Source organism: Gymnoscopelus braueri (genome assembly GCF_963280865.1).
Source record: "Gymnoscopelus braueri genome assembly, chromosome: 19".
NCBI classification, from domain to species: domain Eukaryota; kingdom Metazoa; phylum Chordata; class Actinopteri; order Myctophiformes; family Myctophidae; genus Gymnoscopelus; species Gymnoscopelus braueri.
The window spans coordinates 19,705,431-19,726,671 of record NC_137621.1 but is presented as its reverse complement, the minus strand read 5'-3'; the positions used below and the strand labels follow the sequence as shown (position 1 = coordinate 19,726,671).

Genomic DNA, 21,241 nt, shown 5'->3' with positions numbered 1-21,241 from the left:
TGAATAACATTGCATAACTGATTCACATCACACCATCAAATACCATCTATTTAAACAACGAAACCATTGTTAAAAAACACCCATCAGTATGCAACAGACAGCAGTAATTACTTGCTTACAAATTAAAAAAGACATGATAAATAGTGAGACCCCTAATTAACGTACCGTTCAGCTTCAGTAACATAGATGCAATGTCCAAAACTTCAATGCATTATTTGGGGAGACAAAGTGCAAGTGTGCTTTAAGGGTTACATATTAACTATGCAGCTTGCTTTGTTTATCTAAATAGATTTAGATCTGTTTTTCTACCATTCAGTCTTGCCTTCTGAACTTGAGTATCTAATATATGGTCAAGCATGAACCTCTTCCTGATTACACTGAAATAAAACAAATGACATTAGACATTTTAGTAGGTGTGAATTACACTTTAATGTGGGCAGAAAATCTAACTGTAAATTAAATGATGTACTGCAATAACATGGATGTGAAGAATATAAAAACATGAACACTACTTATTGCAAGAATGTAAGGAAGTGAGGAGAAATTATGCAATCATATAAAACCCACCTACCATTGCTTTTACTAATATATTCGTTCATAATTGCAGTTTGAATGAGAAATAAGGAAATGATGGAATCATTGTGGAGGTCAACTACAATACAATGACATTTCAAACATGGGTCCAGTATTGTATCTGAGGAAGTGGATTCTATGAGGACACGGGGTCCATACTGAACTTTGAATGGCACACACCAAAGATCCACCAGACAATTCCAAGGACACAACTGTAAACAAACAAACGTATTGTTCTGCCACTGTACTGGTGTCCATTCGTGATCAGCTTGTTGGACCAAATTCACGTTTGTAGCACAATTTAATGAGAGGGGGAAAAAAGGTAAACCAAAGTGATGTCCAGAATGTAACTGCAAAGAAAACACAATAAGCTCTTAAAGGTATTTGGACAGTGACACATTTTTTGTTTTGGTTCTATGCCCTTATTTTTGTGGGGGTTAATGATACAAACTGTGCAGTTGAAGTCCAAACAATCATATTTAATTTAAAATATATTTTCATTCATCCAACAGCTAAAGAGCTACAACACCTTTGGCACAAGGTGCTTCCCTCCCTCCCATTTGAAGGGGAGTATTTTGACAGGACATTATAGTACTGTATACTGCATAAGGTCATCCCAAAGTCATCAATAAACGAGTGATGACTTTTCAAAATATGCAACTCCTCTTCTACACCAACATAATCCTGAAGTATCTTATTCTCAGTTGCTCTTCTAGTTAGCAAATAGAACTTTACTACAACTGAATACATCCTCAGAAGTAGTAACATGTGAGGAAAAAGGTCTAAATCAGAGTCAGAGTAGTAGTGGAACCAAACTCAAATTATCCACGTGCCTGATAAGGAACTTTGAGAGGTCACAAATCTCCTCTCCCCTACACTTCTTATATGAATAATTTCCCCATAGAGGAATAGTAGAAAAAAATATATTTGAGGGTAAAGTTTATAAAGTGATAAGAGCCAACTATGTATTCAATACTATGCCAAAATAACAATCTTTTTTCACATTGTGAGCTTGTAGATCTGCTATTTTCAGCATGCAACACTGGCACCCAACCAAGTATAAATCAGGCTCCATTTTCAGATGGTGCCTAAATGGATGATCAATTTAAGTGCAGAATATATGCATATACAGAGATGTACATTTATTTATTTGCTAGCTGGAAGAGCACCTGAAAATAACACAAAAAGGTATTCCTGACCTGCGGTTGTATGAAAAATCTCTACCTCGAACAGAGTCATGGTTCTTCATTTGCTGAAATGAATTAATAATACAAAACAACTTTGATTTAAGCTGTACTTTAAGCAGACCCGCAGTTAATGATATAGTATGGAGTGGACCCTTATCGAAAAAAGTTTTTTTTTTTTTTTCCTGTCAAAATACTTATAAAGCTCAGTGTGCCAGACACATAAGATTATCAGTGTCAGGGCAAAGTATACATAAAAGATGTTTCAGCTGTTTTCATTACCAACAATAGATATTTTCATGGGGTGTAGGTCAGGATCTCTTACAAACCAATTACAATAGAAGGCAGGAGGCTCCGCCCCGTCGGTATCAAACTTATATCTGTGATCTAACTACTGGTCCCCTATAACACCTATAAGTTGGCAAATGTTACACATGACCCAATGACAGAACTCCCATCATTGTATTCCACCCACCAACCACCAAACAGACCCTTGTATGCTGAAGACATCTTTCCCTCTCTTCCAGAGAAAAAACAAGGGTAAGAATACAAAACAAAAGCAAAATTAGAAATAGAAGGCGCTATGGTAAAAAGGCCATTACAGACTTGGACTAACTGCATCAGATTTCTGTATTAACCCTTTTCCTCGCCTCAGTGCTAGTTCAAAGTTAGATTAAACTAGCTACTGCCTTTTGTCATTTCTTCCCTATAGCCCATCAGCGAACTAACCAGGGGAGTTGTGAGCGCCTTCTAGCTGGTCATTATGTTCGCATGTGCAAAAGTTTAGAGGAAGGAGTGGGGCCACCCCTTTAAGGGGTTGCCGGTCGAGGCAGCTGGTAATCAACGTAGGCCATTGGGGGAACCTTTCTCCACTTCATTGGCTAGGCTTGTTCTGTGGGCCATCCTCACAGCCACTTTTCTGTGATCCTAGAAATATTAAAATAAGATACGATTAGGGATTTCCACACAGGTAGTTTAATAAGTGAAATGCATAAAATAGACATTAACAACTTAAACCCTACTGAATGGGTTCCCAAACTTTTCAGCCCGCGACCCCAAAATAAGGCGGCCATTGACTCGCGACCCCACCTAAACCTGGAGGTAATTTATGCACATAAACTTGCATGTTCGGTGCGCATTTGAAATGTATTAAAATGGTCAAATGTACTATTTGTAATCATTTTAGGTTGTATTTCATCCATTCTGTTTTTTTTTTTTTATGACCCAAAATAATTTCGCGACCCCACCGTCAGTCTCCCGCGACCCCAACTTTGGGAACCCCTGCCCTACTGTATATTCTTTGTTGTATGTACGTAACATTGCCGAAAATAGCCGATCTGCAAGCTCACTTGTGAGTCACTTGTCACTTGTGAGCTTGTAGATCAGAATGTTTGCCTATCATGACATGCCCAGAATAGGGACGCTAGCGTTCATGTGGTTAACAAGAGGAGAATGTCAACCTTCTTACCTGAGCAGCTTGTCGATTCACTTTCTGCTTGCTGAGGAATGGCAGGCTGAACTGGTTGCTGCTGGGATTGCCTGAGTAGAGAATATTTATTAAGTAATGATTTATTTGCCTACATTCCATAAACCAGCATCCTGTGGCACTTCATGAGCAGGTAAACTCACCGATCAAAGTAGGCTTGTCTCCTTCTTCGCAGTTCCTCTGCTGTGAGAGTCTCAGTCTGGGCGCCCTCTGATTTTCCACCACCAGCTGTTGCCTGGCTGGTAGTCTTAACATTTCCCATTTTGGACTCTAAAGACTTATTGCTCATCACTGCCCCTTTAGAAGGATAACATGGAAAAGCACCAATATTCATCAACACTGATCTGACATTTTTGTGTTATAAATGTTGCTTATTACAAACTTGACAAGCTATAAGTACGGAAATAGAAAAGCTTTTCTTTTTCTTTTTTTAAATACTAGTTAAATACTAGTTTGACCAAACTAACGTTAATACTTTTTATCCAACGCTAGAAGGGGCATGGTTCTGTGAACAAGAGCCTGTCCCTGCTCCTCTAACCATACACATACTAGGACTGGTAGATAATAGATAAGATAATTCATTCCTTACCCTGCATGCTGAGTTGAATGGCCCGCCGAAGGTCAGCCTCTTCATCCTCCACCTCCAAGTCCTGTCTACTGAGTGCCAGGGCTTTCCTCAACTCCTCCTCATCTTCTTCCACAACCACATCCTCCGGTATGCCTGTCTCAGGAGGCGGAGCCAGACCTGAAGGTCTGCTTCTCAGTGTAAACAAAAAGATGCCACCATTAAAAGCACTAATCAATGAATAGACTACAGAATGTAAAAGCAATTTTAAAGTATATTGTAAGGTGTAGTGGAGAAAACATGTCTCAGGGTGAATCATCAATTTCTGTGACTAGGCCTATCACAGCCTATCACTCAGAGACATGTTTTCTACACTACAAAGGATTTAGAGATGGGGTCCCTCAGGTCAGTTAGAACACTCATACCCCTGACCGCTACTTGACTGGGCCTCGTCTTCTCCGATGAGCCTTGGGCGTTGCTGCTGCTGCACTCTCATTATCCCAAGAATCTGCTCTGCTTCACACTCTGGTAGATCTCCCCGGATAACAAATATAGAATAGCCTGCACAAAGATACAGTTCTGCAATTGGACATATTCTCACACAGCAGACCTTTTGCTCTTACTGTATGTCCAGGGGTGCAATGCTCACTGGACGGCCTTGCACGCCGTGCCGGAACCTATTTGACCAGGAGCACACGCAGGCACACGCATAGATTTAAAACTACTTTAAATTCGCACCTCAACAAAGTTTTCAAAGGTTCCCGACTCACACCTAGCTAATTAACATAGGAATAAGCCTAGATGCATATCAATTGTCAATTTTTGACTTGCAGTGTAGGTGTTCAGCGACGTGCGTGTCACGTCATTGAAATAGAGTGCAAGAACATACCAAATGAGCATTGCATGCCTGTGTATGTCATATCACGGGGTTGCTCATCCCCAGAACAAAATAACAAAATGCCCACTATATTAATATGGTCAATCATCTCTGCATGCTAACATGAAAATATGGATGGGTTGATTCAACGTTACCTTCTTGTTGTAACTGTGCAAGGAAAAGGGCGAGATAGGTGTCTGAAATCAACTCTGGTCCAGTCAAAAGTGAGTTCAAATTGAACCACTACAATATAAGAAAATGATTAATTGAGGTTAATTTAATTAAACTACATATTGGTCATTTAATGACCACAGAATTAAGTCTTGCTGACTACATTAACTGGCATTTCCAAAAATTCATACCTGTTGTCCAAGTTTTCGTATTGTGAACCAGTGTTCCTTATAGTTGCAAATAAAGGCGTTCTCATTTCTGAAACACAGGAGCAGAATTTTAGGAGAAAGGCATGATATCTAACAACATAATAATTGGTTTAGAAAACAGAAAACTTACATTGGATTTATCATTAGACTCTGATACTCCCGGCTGTTGAAGAGGATTAGCTCCAAACCCCACACTCCCAGAGCATTACTAATAACCTGACAATATCATAAGACAAAGGTCGTGACATGGCACACTGTACATTTCAAATACTAATAATTATGATGAATTACGATTATGGTGACACTGTGACAGCAAGGAAAATGATTTGTATAAAACTCACTTGTATTGAAAAGAAACCACTGTCATCCATGTTTCCAGATGGTTGCTGAAAAATCAATCAAACAGCATAGCTTTAGTAATAAACATAAAACAAAAAGTTCGGAATTTGCGTTTGGTAATTATTTATCTGTTTAATACAGTAATACTCTTGGAAAGCCTGTTTATTTCCCTTTTAAATGGTGGCCCATTTGTAAGGAACATGCATTTGTGGAATGAGCAGCGCAGCTGAGTACACCCCCCCCCCCCCACACACACACACACACACAAAACTGACTTGTAAACACAGTCCCCATATGCATCATCTTACCTGTAAGAAGGTCCTGTACTCCTCGCTGCCCATCCCTCCCTCTGCCATTCTCATCCGTTCCTCTTCATCTAGCTGATGAGCAATTGAGGACAGGTCCACGGGAGTAAAATACTCACCTTGCAAAAGGTTGTTGAGGCAATGCTGGGCACAAAGAGAGCCCTCTTGCTGCGAAAAAAAAAGATCTCAAGTTACCACTAATATCAAGTGCCAGCCACCAACTATTGACCTACTGTACATAACAGCCATATTATTTAAGGGGGAAATTGAAATGTAATCTTAAAGTACACTATAGGCGCACGACCGGAAAACTTTTTTGTATTTCCAATTCTGGGGTGAGTCTATGGAATGATTGTACTGTGGAGTTAAAGTGCGGAACATGAAACAGTTTAAAAAGAAGCATAAAGAAATGATACTCATGAGGTACAGGGATGAAGAAGGTTCTGGATATCACTAGGTGTAGGGGTACAGTTTTTTTTGTTATTCTTTTAAGGTTTCTTTTCTTTCTTTCTTTTATTGTAGAAATTGTATTGAATGTACTTGTGTTGGTATAAATATATGTATGGTGTGCGTATGAATGGATATATGCATGTACATGTATGTATGTATGTATGTATGTATGTATGTATATATATAGTAAGTGTATGTGTAGGTATATAATATATGTATAAATATCACAGATTGATAAGTATTTATTAGGTAGAAATGAACCAGCACGGAAGCTTGTTGTGATATTTATTATTGATGGAGAAGGGGTGGGAGCAATAAGTTATGCTTCTTCTCACTGCTTTTCGGATACGCATTTTTTAAGTGTTACTGTTATTCTGAATGATTTGCTTTCATTTGTTATATTGTTTTAAAAATTGCCTTATCCGAAATAAACTTTTCAATTCAAATAACAAGCCCCATGCCCACCTACAACTAGGCAATTGTTACTTAAAGGAGTAATCTTATAATTTTATCTGATTTTTATTTCATATATATATAAAATATAAAATATAAAATACACACACACACACAACTGGAAAATGTAATTCCACTACGTGCCAACTGCAACATCTTGCAAGATGTTAGACTTTTTTTTCTCGTTACCTGTCATATTCCAATTCCAGTACCATAACATTCCCTTATTTAATATTATAATAACCTGCACAGCACCGTCTTTGGCATATTGTTACATCGTAAAATTACATCGTAGAAGCCTTTGTGCGGGACGTGTATATGATAAGTTTCCATATTTTACGGAATAACAGGTGCATTTAGCATTAGCCATGTGGCTAACAACAACATTAGCAGAATGCCACGGCCAGACTTCCCTCGACATTGACTGGAAGAAGACCGACTGAAGTGCATCTAAACGCTCTGCCGGCACGAGCCGTAAAGCTGCCACGATACGCGATAAACCGTCTCGTAACGGTTGAAATCTGTCAAATAACCACATCAACTTACTTTCTCGTGAAATATGGACTCCATGTTTAATTTGTGTCAAGACGTTTCACCCCTGAACTTCAACCCCGCCGGGTTCATCTACGAAAATAGCAGATCCACAAGCTCACAACGCGTCGCTCCGCGACGCCTTGTGAGCTTGTAGATCTGCTATTTTCGTGACGCGACGCCGTCGTACGGACGGAGTATAAAGCGAAGCCTATCAGCAGCGCGCAGATGTTTGTTGTTGTTTACAAAGCGTTTGGAGACACAGCGCCGTGGGAAGCTAAAACGGTTGACATTATTCCATTAATGTAAAACATTTCATAATTGTAAAAAAAAATACAAAAATAGTGTTATTCCAATACAGGTATGAAAAAAAAACTCAGATTTTAAACATTACTAACTCCAATCCATTGATCACCACCACGACAACACTATCTTTTCCCCCTTTTTTATTGACAAAATATCAACATTACAATTACAAATAACAGGACAAAATGCAGTTACTATACTGGAAAAATAAAATTAAGAAATAAAAAATAAAATAAATAAGCTCGAGGTTACAGACTTTAGTCAATATATTAATCACAGATTCTTCTGTTTTTTTTTTTTTACAGCTTTAGTACAATGTTTTAAGGTGTCTAAGTATGACAAACCACGACAACACTCCTGGCGACAGTGCGACACTTCTTTACGGCAGATGGAATATGGCGGAAGGTGAAAAACCGTTTAACGGGCTGGAGCTCAGCAAGGTATGTTTTTTTGTGCTATAATAAACGTGGCAGTATGTTGTTATTTAATACGGACACATACGGATGAATAATATGCGTTTGTACAAGCGATACGACGTAGTTTGACGTTACGCAGGGAACACGACTGGTACTTGCTACTTGCTAAGCTAGCAACGGCAGCTAGTTTTGTATGCCCAGTGGTTTAGAATGTCCAGTGTACACAAGGCAGGCTACAGTTTTATCTAATGCGTGTGCGACAACATAGTCATGGTCGGTGTGATAAAGGCCATGGAATCGGCAAGATGTTCTGCCAACAATGTTCGCTGCAAGATTGTCAATCAAAAATCAATGTGCTTCGGTGTATTTTTATTTGTATTACATCACACGCGCTCGCATACACGTATACATCTTATTTTTTTGGTGCCAATAAGGACCCTCATCTGTGAATATTTTGTGCCAGGGACCCCCTGAATAGAGGATTTGTGTTAAATGCAAAATTATTTGAAATTATTCATACACTTTCAGGTTTTTTTTAAAATGTTAAAAAATATCAGATGTTTCGTGCCGTGCTGCGAGCTTGTAGATCTGCTATTTTTAAATATCCAACACATAAAATATGGATAAAGGGCTTAAAATGTATTAACTCATTTAGCTGGGGACTCCCTGGAACTCCCTCAAGGACCCCTGGGGATCCCCGGACCCCACTTTGAGAACCAATGCATTATATGACTCAATTATGCTGGGCTATTGGGGACAGACAATAGGACAGAAACAGTTTGCCAGACCTTTTTAAAACCCATTTTACCCGTGGATGGTATACTGTTATAAGATACTCTAGTCCAGTTTAAGGGATGAGTTGTCACACACGTAAGAAAATGTGCCAAACACACATGACCATAATTGTTAGACAGTTTGGTATATCCTTAAAGCGGATGGGTCTCAATTACACATGAGGCAAGTTTGATGGCCTAATCCTGGGTAGGCTTAGGCCATATTCTGGAAGTCTACATTTTGGATGAATGAAGTCTGTGGAGCACTTTAAATTCCAACAGTACATGTCTGATGCACATCGATGACATGTAATTAGTGCTGACTGGCAAGCTGTTTAGTACATATTGAATCCGCATTCCACCACCTCTAGTCTTTATGTGCTCATGAGAGGGGGAAGCTGGCTGCTCTTTGAACATTTCACATATATAATGGACTACTGGACTACTGATCCTGTGATATCAAACGTTGTCTAGCTACTCAATAAAGTGATCCTTGAAGACGGTGTGCGGGCTACCTCTCTTAACAGAGATAACCTACAAACAGACAACATATCTTAGAAAAATGGTCTATGTTAGCATTCACCAATCCAAATTAGACTATTCTGTGGAGGGTTCAAGGATGGTGAGAACTGACCCTATAACCAACAGCTCACCCAACTTGTTTGGCTTTGTGCCAAGTCTGTGACTTCCACAACAGGAACAGTCAATGTAGCAAGGGTGGTGATATCTGATATGATTGATGGCAAAACAAAACTACATCCATTTGTAACTCTGAGAGTTAAATGAACACTGGTAAATTAACCCCAGGGGAGTCCCTGTCCACATTTTCTGCCTGTTTTATGTGCCTGCAAACAAAACAAACCCCTGAGTTGCTATTTAGTCAACAATCTGCTTTCTGTTTACTCCTGACGCCACGTCTCACCAATCCAGTAGCCGGAGCTCTACAATCAGTTGTCCGAGGCAGGAGAGCTGTCAGTGGGGGGAGAAAAACAAACATTCGGCAGGCGTCTTTGACAGCTTCACTGTAAACGTTTTTAATCAAGAAATGGCTGTGTTATTAGTATTCTGTACAGTGTCCATAATAGTACAGTGATTGACACCGGCGAACAAGCAAATTAACACATTTGTCCCAGAGGCCAAAATCATGCAAATGAAACAATGCGAAAAATATCCTTTGTGAAGGAAAAGGGCAAAAATTGGGACTGTAAGAAGGGCTTGTTTGCTGTTGAAATGTATTGTGAGGCCATATCTTAAAATGAGACACTAATAACTGGGTTGTTTGTTGTCAAATAGCATTTACTCCTCATAGTTCGGTGGATTGAGACGAAAATCGTTCACTTTTTCATAAAAGCGTGAAACTGGGTAGACTTGTACAGTTTGGGCCCTGAACATTTTCAGATATGGAGCCATTGCAAATTTTTGCCATTGCCATGAGCCATTTTACTTTCCACCATTACCAAATAATGTATTTTGCATTATAACTCCTGAACCAAACATGATAATACAGAATTGGTGATGTCTACACCTATATTTTGATGGTCAATGCTTACAATGATATCATGTACAATATCATAAACTATTAAGGTGAATATGTAATGGTCAATTCAGTGATGTTGTGAGGTAGTCCGGTGGTTTTGTCAGAAAATAGTTAACTTTTTCATGGAAGTATGAAACTTCAGGTGAATAAGTAATGGTCAATTCAATGACGTTGTTTATGTCCAGGTAGCTCAGTTAGTAGAGCACTCGCCTTAGGAGTCCTAGGACCACAAGGTTCTGGGTTCGATCCCAAGGAACCTCTGTGTATGAGTAGCATGGCTTGGGTAACTAAGACGTGCATTAAGTACTGAGAGATGATGGCAGGTGTTGCACTCCACATCAGCAATCCAGGGGTCTAGCGCATTGAATTGGGAATAGACACCCTCATTCTCAGCCAAAATCGATACTCTTACTTAGTCAGTGAGGTTGAAAAAAGGAAATCACAATATCTGAGAAGGGTCATTCCTATGTTCCCGGAGTCCTACTGTATGTTCCACGGCTTTCTATTCTGTTAACTCTCCAAGGGCCCTGTGTTCAACTGCGTGCTATGTTCCTGGAACATTCCCAAACATATAAACATCCTTTCTTATTTTCTGAAGTTAATATTATGTACAATTATGTTTGGACAGAATTTGGTTGAAATTACATGTGCTTGTTAACATACATTAATTATCTGGTGCGCTATATCATAGAGGGGTGGCTCTGACCCTGGACAGAGCCCAGGCAGAGGGGGGGGATTGGTGGGGTAGGTGAGTGAGGTGTGGTGTGATAGAGGTGCACTGCATTGGTACCCCAGGAGCAGGGATGTGTGAGTGGGGGGTGGAGGTACTGTATGGAGTTTAGTACAGTAGAAGTCTAGAGGTTCCCGCTTTTGGAATGAATGGAGGGCAATTTCTGAGAGACATTGAGAAAAACCCTTTAACAAGTTACCACAATAGCCCGTGTCATATGAGAGCTCGGTAACATATTTCTCATGTGCTACTGTATATAGAGCTGGGCATAGCAGCCAGGAAACATAGAACTTGGGAAACATAGGGAACAGATGGGCTGTATCTTTGTCCCATCTTGGGCCCATCTGCCTTACCTCTTATCCCTAAACTTTTTTTCCCTTTTTTTACTATGTGCCGATCGGCTAGTTGAACTATTTGAAAATGTTTTTCAAAATGGTAAAATATGGCTAATTCGTTTAGGCATAATAAGGGGTAAGGCAAGATAGGGCCCAGAGCATGCATGACACAACTGGTCCCTTATGTTTCAAGGCAGCCAAATATCTCTAAAACACTGAATGTCCCGGTTTTCAACATTCACTACCAAATTGTCCCATTAAAATAATACTTGCTTGTTCTAATCTATTCTGTTGAAAGGTGCAGTCACACTAAGTGCTAAAATAATTGTCCCCCATCCTGATGAAACACCAGGTATAAAAAAAGTCAAAGAAATTGTCATTGTAGTGAAAACAGCCGATCTGCAAGCTCACGGGTCACATCAAGATACATTGTGAACTTATAGATCACTGTAGAATTATCCAGGGCCTTCCAGCGCCTGAAGTTTGTGGTTATTATTGTGATTATTATTATGTGTGTATTTCCTGCTTATTTAGGATCTTATACCGGAGTGATAGGCCGAGTTATTATTCTAGGAGTTGATACATGCTTATTTGAAGGTTAATACTGCTTATTTGGAGTTATAAACTGAAGTTGTAATCTGAAGGTACAAATATATACAAATTCTAAAAGCCACAGCACAGCAGTGGACTTTACACATGTCGACCTGAGTGTCACATGAGAGCATGTTGATTGTTTAGGTCAGATGAGGAGCTGGCATACAGTGGCTACTGTTTAGAACAGTACTAAAGCCTGTGTTTCCACATTTAAGTCAATACATAAGTCACATGATTAATCAACAGAAGGTTACACCCACATGGGTTGACCAAACTGATATAAATGGAGTGGATGCTCACTATCAGGACGAAGTGTTCTTCTACACATGCACCAGTGTTACTAGTTAGTTACCAGGGTGTTATTGCTGCATTCATAATTTTCCATTGCAAGCTTCGAGAGACTGATGGTAAGAAGAATTGAGAGTGTGTTTACACGACAATAAATATATATATTTCTGATATGGTTTACAGTTTTGTGTGTGACTCTACTGGCCTACTGGCTTACTGGCCTACTGTCCTAAAAGTGTTAGAGTGTGTTTGTATTGTGTGTTAAAACCATCAAAGACAGGTCTGAGTTGTGTCCGCTAACTCGGTTGCTCAAATACCCTTTACAAGGGGAGATCTAATTAGTTGCATTGCTTGTGTGACTGGCTAGATAATTGTACAATCACAATGTATTCATTTTTGTGTTATTGTCTCCGCCAGGCCGAAAGGCATGGCGAGAGAGTATGTTTTGCCCCCTGTCCGTCCGTCCGTGTGTGTGTCCGTCCGTCATTCTGTCTGTGGACAGCTAGCCTGAGGCTACGAGCTCAATCCATGGTCTTGAAGGGCGGACCCAAACACAGCCGCCTGGATTTGTGCGTGGCTTCCTATTGCTTCACCAATCTATGTCCCCGCCTCCCCTCCACTCCCCCCCTCGGCCTGTGCACGTAGCACGCTGACGTCACCAAATTTAGAGCGACGCCCCTCTGCACTCTGATTGGTTAGGAGATAACAAGGTCCAAGACCATCGTTCCTGCATCGCTCCCCCAGGCTTTTTTTCTTTTGTAACAAAAAAAAAGCCTGGGTTTCCGAGGCTAGTGGACAGCTAATCTCCGGCACCGTTGGCTTGCTCGCAGTGAAACTGTGCACACACACTCCCTGGATGCCACAGCAGAACCTCTGCCCCAAATTTTTCACATGGGCCTTTTATAGCGCCACCAGGAGGCCGATTTGTTCTAAACATATTTTTTGACAGTACTCCTACAGATTTTGTCCAAAAATCCCGTAAATCGGTACACAGTATCTCTATAGTCATTAAACGAAACGGGTCTTTCAGATTTTTCATATACCATCCTGATTGGCTAAAAATGGCTGCCTCCGTTTTGAACAAAATGCCTCAAATCATGAACACAGCATGCAATTTCCTTGAAATTTTGCATGCATATTCCCACTATGCCGGGGAAGAAATGCCACTTGAAAATGTTCAAATCAGCCTCATGGTGGCGCTATAACAGGCCCATTCGTGTTTTTACCTATAACTGCACCGATCTGTGTAAAACTTTGTAAGCGCACTCCCTAGAGGTCAAGGAAAAACCCTTGCCCTGCATTTTTCACATCTGCCTTTTAGAGCGCCACCAGGAGGCCGACTTATGTAAAACACATTTTTGTATATTACTTTGATCCAAATGTCACGCAAATCGGTACACATGATCTCTATAGTCATGTGATCAAGACGGATGTGTTTGATTTTTCACATTCCATCCTGATTGGCTAAGATTGACATCTAAAGTTTGCAGTAATGGCTTGTTTTGAACAAAATGCCGCAAATCATGAATGCAGCATCCGATTGCGGTCAAACGTGTGTGTTCACACTATTCACACTATGTTGAGGAGCAAATGCCACCCTTTTAACATTGGCCTGTTATAGCGCCACCAGCAGGTCTAATTTAGCAAAACAAATGTTTTGAACAAAATGCCTCAAATCATGAATGCAGTGTCCAATTGCCGTGCAAGGCCTAAGAAGAAATGGCACCCTTTTCACATTGGCCTATTATAGCGCCACCAGGAGGCCACAATAACCTACCTGACCTGGCGGAGACCTCTAGTTCCATTGTAATTTTGGTGTTGATACATTATTTTATATACTGATTTTATATTCTAGACATCACCTATTCTGTATTATCATGTTTGGTTCAGGAGTTATGAACCAAACATTACGCAAAATACATGATTTGGTAATGGCGGAAAGTAAAATGGCCACCATGGCCACCAGGGGGCGTTTTTGCAATGGCTCCATATCTGAAAATGTTCAGGGCCCCAAACTATACAAGTGTACCAAATTTCTTGCTTTTATAAAAAAGTGAACGATTCACCTACAATTTCGTACCAATCCACAGGACTATCAGAAGTAGTGGAGCACATACTAGAGAGAGTGCAGTGAAACTAGATTACTACAGTGTAATCTTCATCAGGCACATCCAAAATCCAGAATGTCAGTTTGTTTATATTGGCTGCCCAACAATACTAGTGTATAATCCTGCAGTTTGCAAAGCTAGCCCTCCAAGCTCTTTTTGGCTTTCCAAATATTCAATGTGAGTTGAATTGTGGTCTGTTTGTTGGAGAGCATGCCAATTTTCAATGCCAACATGACTATTGTGAAATGTTAAGCACTCTCTCAAACACCCTTTACAACACACTCAAGCTAATTGTTAATATTACTTTCTAAAAGTCAGAATGCAGTAGCTAGAATATTATGTCTATGTTTTGGCTTGTTGTCCAGCCCTGTAGGTGTGCAGTGATTTCTTTGTTCTCTGTCTGTAAATCTATGCATGCATGTAACAATCAATGTCTATAAATTGTCTTCAAAAACTCAGTTATGAAAGAGCATTTCAAATACTGCTTTAGTATTTTGTTACTAATATATATATATATATATATATATATATATATAGATATATATATATATATATATATATATATATATATATATATATATCTCGACATAGTGTTGCCAATGCCATTGTCTCACTCCATTTCATACATTTACATGTTTAACAGAATTTCACCATTCACCGCTATTTGTCATACAATGGAAGTATAAAGCGCTTAAGTGGTTAAATGCACATACTCACAGGCGCGCACCTGTGAAATTTATTACAGTTGTATCCCTATGCTAAAATAAGAGATCACGGGACTCATACATGCCAGTAAAGGAAGCAAAGCGATGTTTATTCACTTTCAATCTGCACAGTCATGTTGGACAGGGGTGGACTGGCACATCAATCAGCGGATCAGTTAGTCTCTCAAATAAATACAAACTAACGTGCCCCAGCATTATAGTCTTACTCCTACGGTCTGATTTGTAAACCACAATAGTATTGGACTGCACAAGCTTTAATCTCATATTTTTTAGACTTTGAGTATTTTGATTGGGTAAAAAAAGTCTATTAACTGAAATGTCTGAAGTTCACATTGATAAGTGGTAAAATAATCATTCAAAGTAATACAAAAAATGTAACTAAAGTGCATAATAACTTAATGTGTGCAATAATTCAAGTGCTGCTTGTTATTGTAAATGGAAACCTTAAAAAGTCATTAGATTTATTAACAAGACAAAATAATTCATGTCATGATTTAGAATGACATGAAACAAACGCAAAAGTGTAATCTCATAATAACATCTTTGAGCTTTTATTTGATTCCTGTGATAGCTAGTGTTACGCCAACATTGGTGACCTATCCTTGACTCCAGCGGTTGCTGTTTCACGTTTCTATTTAATTTGATTATCCCAGACGGGTAGCCGGAACGGCTGAAGGCAAGGGACTATGTTTTCGCTCCTGTGAGTCCGTTCGTCAGCTAATTTCTGGCACCGTTTGACCGATTGGCATGAAACTTTGCACACACACTTCCAGTAGGCCATGGAAGCCCCAACATTTTCAAATTGGCCTCATGGTTGCATTATAACATGCCAATTCAAGTTAACATTTGTATTAAAAAAACTAACGGTACTGGGTTTTGTGATGATCTATATGGTCTCAAGCAACTTTGTTTGCTTTCGTTTACGTGCGAAAAGAGTGACTTTGAGAGCTGTTTCACCATATAATGTAAGTCAATGCGGAGCATATCTTGAATCTTCAATTTCTAATCAATGGAGCAATTATTTTTGATTTCTTGTCCACCTTTAGAGTTACATCATGCCAAGGTAACTAGACAACCCAAAAATCTACCAAAGTGTTCTTGCCCTTTAAGTAGGTCACCAATTTCGGCTCAACTAAAAACCAATACAGCACTGGAAAATTGTAACTTTCGTTACATAGGTGTTACCTCACTATGCTAGGATAGTTCAGTTAGGGAGGGGGGGGGTCATGTCACATTGTGTGAGTCTCTGTGTGAGAGAGATGCACCATATATAATTCAATGTTGGCAGCAGAAAAACAAACAAACAAAGGAGACAGCCCGTCTTTTTTGTTTTTGTTTATTTGTTTTTGTGTCAGCCAGAATAATCCAGAACTTTCCGATGGCCAGTCCAGGCCTGATGTTGGATATTTTAAAGCTCTTGATGAACGTCCAGAGGGACCAAAACGTTAGTGTGTGAATACAATTATTGCTGCTGTGCAATAGCAGTGTGCAAGATTTCTTCATAAATGGTCATTCCTTTGCAAAGCTGCAATCAAAACTTTTATGTCCTATTCCAGGAGAGATATAAGCTTATAAGCTTAAGACAGGCAGTACTACTTGTTATAAGTTGTCAAACAGTAGGTGTCTTTAAAGCTTTTCTTGTCTTTATTTATAGTCCACAGTGTAGAGAGACAGGAAACGGGTAGAGAGAGTTGGGGAGTGACATACGATTCAGATATACCGGCAAAGAAAGGTCTACCGGGCCTGGGAATTTAACCCTGGACTCGCTGTCCAGGCATTAGAGCCTATGGGCCCTATCTTGCGCGCCGCCTTACACCTTATGTCTAGACGTTTCATAAATGTTTTACTATTTGAAAAACATTTTGGCTATTTGAACTATTTTAAAATGTTCAAAATAGTATAAAATGCCAAAAGGTTTAGGCATATGGGCCCTAAATGTGGTACATGTACATAGGGGCCCCTGCAGGTGTGATAGTTACATTGTATTAACACACTCTACCATACAGATTTTTTTTGTTATTATTAAAATAATTTCATAATTTGAAAAGTGAGGTTATTCTAAATTGAATTAACCCATTAAGACCTGAGGCGATTCTTTAAAATGTTTTCTAAATCCTAACAGTTTTTTGAAAAAAATCAAAAAAGAAATGTTCAAGATTTTTCAAAAATAGCAGATCTACAAGCTCGGTGCCGCGCTATGAGCTTGTATATCTGCTATTTTTGAATAGCCAAAGAAATCTAAAGTGACACAGATGCGTTCCAGGTCTTAATGGGTTAAGAGATGGCACATCTTCATATTACAGTACTTGCTTATTAGTTCGGCTTTGACTTTCCTTTTCTTCCCCATAGGGGTGGCAGGATGCTGCAGACAGTGGGGCAGAGCTGCTCCGCTACCTCAAGGAGCAGGTGCCACGTATCTACTGTCTGGATACAGAGCCCAACCCAGGAGATGAAGAAGCGATGGTACAGAGTCGTCTCCTCCACCCATTGGAGTGTTTCCTGTTTGGAGAGAATCCTCAGGACGGCCTAGAGAAGCTCAAGCAGGACAGCACCTCCTCCCAGCTCTGTGGTCGTGTCTTCAAGGAAGGGGAGACGGTCTACTCCTGCAGGTCAGAACAGGCTCTGTGCATAACTGTAGTCCTGGTTTGCCAGAGGTGCCATACTCGTTTCCGGTTCGGGGTTAGTTCCCCACAGCTTCGCTTCATTCGTGCAGAAGCAGATTTAAAAGAATTGCCATCCCTTCTAGGTGATGACTTGAAGTACGGTCATAGCCTTAGTCGTCATAATCTTCCCGCAAACCAAGATAACCAAGTAACCTTGGGTTACTAGGTGAGATAAAAAAAATACCATAGTAATTAGATCATGTAAGGAGGCACAGTACGTCAGCTTTTTGACATGTTGACCGTAAGTGGGAACAGTTTGGCCTCTGAAAGGTTTTCTTCTGACTATGACCTCACCTCATCACACTATAACAACAACACAGTATTTAGGCTAAGTGATAAAAATGAATAGTTAATGAGTAGAATGTGTGAGGTTTCAGTGTGTGTTGTACTAGGATGGAGGTTCACTGTGAGCAGAGCTGAGGGAAGCATCTACGAGGTTGTGTACATGCTCCTCTTCATCAGTTCTATCCTTCACCTTCATTCATGTGACAATTAATGGCCTGCCCTATTCTTTTTGCTCCAACGTGTGTTACTTTTTGTATTTGAGAAGATATTTGCTGCTTAGTGACTTTGATGTTATAACCACCATCTTATTTAGGCATAGAAAACACTATTAAAAACAATATTCTACATAATTAATAAAATTGTGTGCACAACATTGTTAACTCAAAATTAATTTAAAAGCCTAATCATCATACTATGTTCAGCACAAAAGGATAAGTGACTGCAAATGCATTCCTTGTCCAGTCATGTTTGCTTGCATAATCCACTTAACTTATGGGAAGTGGGCAGTTTTCACTTCAAGTACAGGATTTAGGAGAGTATTGAGATCCATGCAAAATTCTGTCCAGCCACAGTAAAAATCTGATTAACCTTTACAGATATCAGATTGTGCTCAGGAAGGGATGTGTATGTAAGCACAGTGACTTTGACAGTTTCTGTCAAACTAAAATTATTACCTAGCCAAATGTTATGCCCTAAATTTGTATTCAGTGGTAGGGACTGGCAGAGGGTGCATGAAGTGCTTGGGCCAGCTGATATACTGTATGTGTGATCAAATAACAAACCTTTTTTATGGATTACAGGGACTGTGCAATAGATCCAACATGTGTGCTGTGCATGGACTGCTTCCAGGACAGTGTCCACAAAGGCCATCGTTACAAGGTGGCTAGAGTTAAAACTTGATTTGTGATTGATTTGAAATAATATTGACACATTAGGCTACATGATGTTGATTATGAATAAATATCTAATTTTCATATAGACTAATTGTGAGTTTGCTATCGCTTAATTAACTCTAATGCTATTATGTATCATTGCTATTTATGTTTGTTTGATTCTTATCTTTAATGACATGTATGCCTTTTTCCCAGATGCATGCATCATCAGGCGGGGGGTTCTGTGATTGTGGGGATGTTGAGGCCTGGAAGATTGGCCCCTGTTGCTCTAAACACGACCCAGGGTTAGCCACTGCCATGGTAACGGTGAGTTACATAATAGCCGGAAAGAAGGAGTTGGGAGGGGCATATTTTTTCCATTCTTGTGTCAATGAACCCCAGAATACTTATTTTCCTTTCTTAAGCTGTATGCTGCTCTGGTGGCCATTGCTTTGGCTCCGGAAACAAGAAAGTGTCTGGGAAAGTGACACTTAGTTGACCTGGTTGCACCACTGAGAACATTCTAGAATTGGTTTTGAGAGACTGTTAGGCTGCTTGAGTGTGAAACACGCAGCCTTTCTGTTGTGGCCTACAGTAAAATCTCAGCAAATTGTGCTTAAGCTGTAGATTTTCTCACTAATGTCTACAGTTTGCCGTAAATCTTGCTGATAATTATGTAACTGTTAGCCGTGCCATATTGGTGCTGTGACTAGGGTACAGTTTTGTAGCATATCTCCTCTGATAACATCATACCCAGGGGCCCCAAACAAACACATGCAGCTTGATGCCTCTGCCACCTGTTTCCATAAACAGCAGGTGCCTCTATTGAAACTGCTGGCCCCTGCCTGGTGGCCTGCTTTGTGTCATCTGATCTAGACATCAATGTGTCTTTAACAAGCAATTACACACCAACAAACGCACACACACACACACATGACAGCACCCTGTCAGGACTGAACGTCAAATCTGTTAGATCGGCCATAGTACAGACTTTGTTTTTACACTTGGTGATAGATTCCATCCCTTCCTCCCACATATGTGTGACATGGTGTCCGGTGTAATTACTCAGATTTACTCCATGTGTTGTTGGTTTGGCTCATGTGTTAAATGTCAGATGTTCGTATGAAATGCTTTGTTGCTGTGGTTGATGTGTTCTGCTCACAAGGGATTCAATATTAACTTAACCAGGGCAGCTGCTTGTTTTGGTCTTATAAGGTAAAGTATTTAGTCCGGTTCCCTTTAACAGTGAGGCTGTTAGTGAAAAATAGACCATACAGTCCACAGATGATCTTGTTTGGATAGATTAAACTTTCTGAGAATGGAGGAAATAGGGAATGTTGATAAGCTTATTGCAACAAATTTGTTTGTGTCAGATCATCTTGAGTGTATGCCAAATTAAGCATGTTATATGTGGGGTGATGTTTCTTTTTCTCTGTGCTTCATTATTGTCAGGAAGTTAGATGTTAGAATAGTTTTGATTGATTGAACTTTTCAATCAATTTCGAATAAAGCTATAATACAGCATAGCATAAAAGCTTAATAAACACAATCCAATAAATGATACCAAGCTTCAGTGCTGGTCTATACCTATCTATTACACTAATATCAAATATCTTTTGTCAAACAATTTCATTACTGACATGTAACAAACATAAATAAAATGTTTACACTGTACATGTATTATGTACATAGTATATACATAATATAGTAACATATGATCCGTATTGCTCTTTTTTGAAGGATAGTTAGTGGACATAATGAGGATTTGTAGTTGTTGCCCCAAACCACAGCACAGTACTGCAAATAAGGTAAGACTAGGGAACAATATAGTGTGGAGTGATTTCATTTATTACTGCAATGTTTCATGTGATATACAATTCTGCCATCGACGTATGGTTACCCCCAGACATTTTATTTAATCTATTTTTATATTAGTAATGGTACAATGATTTGAATAAACTGGATTTACCAAAAAGAGGAGATCAATATTTTGATACATTTTTATGTGTGTGCGTGTGTGTGTGAGAGAGAGAGAGAAAAAGGCACAGAGAGAGAGGGAGGAGGGGTGGTATAGTACAGTATATACAGCTATGATTCATGTGTGACTTCCACTTCCTTTGCAGGATGAGTGTGTTTTGGAGCCAGGCCTGAGTGACTGTGCTGAGAAACTGTTCCGGGTGCTTCTGCGCTATGCAACCAATCTCTTAGTTTGGGAAGAGAACTTTGAACTATCAGCTGAACTCCAGCCAAGGTACCGTACCGCAAGTGGTCTACACACTCATGCGCGCACGCGCACACACACACGCACACGCACACACACAGGACATTTTTAACCCGAAACATAACCCGTAAATGTCTAACCCTCATGGCGGCCTCAGAAAATGTCCCCAAAAAGTCAGGTTTGTCTGCTTTTACTATCCTTGTGGAAATGTTTGGTCCCCATGCCATGGATAGTTAAGGCCCATT

At 39.7% G+C, this 21,241-nt stretch overlaps 2 protein-coding genes across 4 annotated transcripts in view; one reads left to right on the top strand and one right to left on the bottom strand.

The window, feature by feature from the left end:
• Nucleotides 1–189: 189 nt before the first annotated feature.
• atxn3 (ataxin 3) lies at nucleotides 190–7,189 on the bottom strand. 2 transcript variants are annotated; one of them, XM_080413623.1, is made up of 11 exons: nucleotides 7,159–7,189; nucleotides 5,713–5,877; nucleotides 5,407–5,451; nucleotides 5,196–5,281; nucleotides 5,048–5,114; nucleotides 4,841–4,928; nucleotides 4,234–4,369; nucleotides 3,833–3,996; nucleotides 3,387–3,540; nucleotides 3,226–3,296; nucleotides 190–2,684 (listed from the first exon to the last, which is right to left on the bottom strand). In XM_080413623.1, exons 1-11 carry the CDS (start codon nucleotides 7,180–7,182, stop codon nucleotides 2,632–2,634), a joined length of 1,053 nt encoding a protein of 350 aa, XP_080269749.1. In that variant the 5' UTR covers nucleotides 7,183–7,189; the 3' UTR covers nucleotides 190–2,631. The 2 variants fall into 2 exon arrangements, with proteins under 2 accessions (XP_080269749.1, XP_080269748.1); XM_080413622.1 differs by having other exon boundaries at nucleotides 191–2,684; nucleotides 3,833–3,999.
• Nucleotides 7,190–7,816: 627 nt separating this feature from the next.
• The window catches only part of ubr1 (ubiquitin protein ligase E3 component n-recognin 1), a 36,015-nt gene continuing 22,590 nt past the window's right edge, over nucleotides 7,817–21,241 (top strand). For both annotated transcript variants that reach the window (XM_080415046.1, XM_080415045.1), the window contains exons 1-5: nucleotides 7,817–7,889; nucleotides 17,305–17,564; nucleotides 18,704–18,782; nucleotides 18,992–19,102; nucleotides 20,899–21,026. In XM_080415046.1, the coding sequence (XP_080271172.1) occupies nucleotides 7,845–7,889; nucleotides 17,305–17,564; nucleotides 18,704–18,782; nucleotides 18,992–19,102; nucleotides 20,899–21,026 (623 nt within the window). In that variant the 5' untranslated portion in view covers nucleotides 7,817–7,844. The remainder of the gene's footprint in view (nucleotides 7,890–17,304; nucleotides 17,565–18,703; nucleotides 18,783–18,991; nucleotides 19,103–20,898; nucleotides 21,027–21,241) is intronic.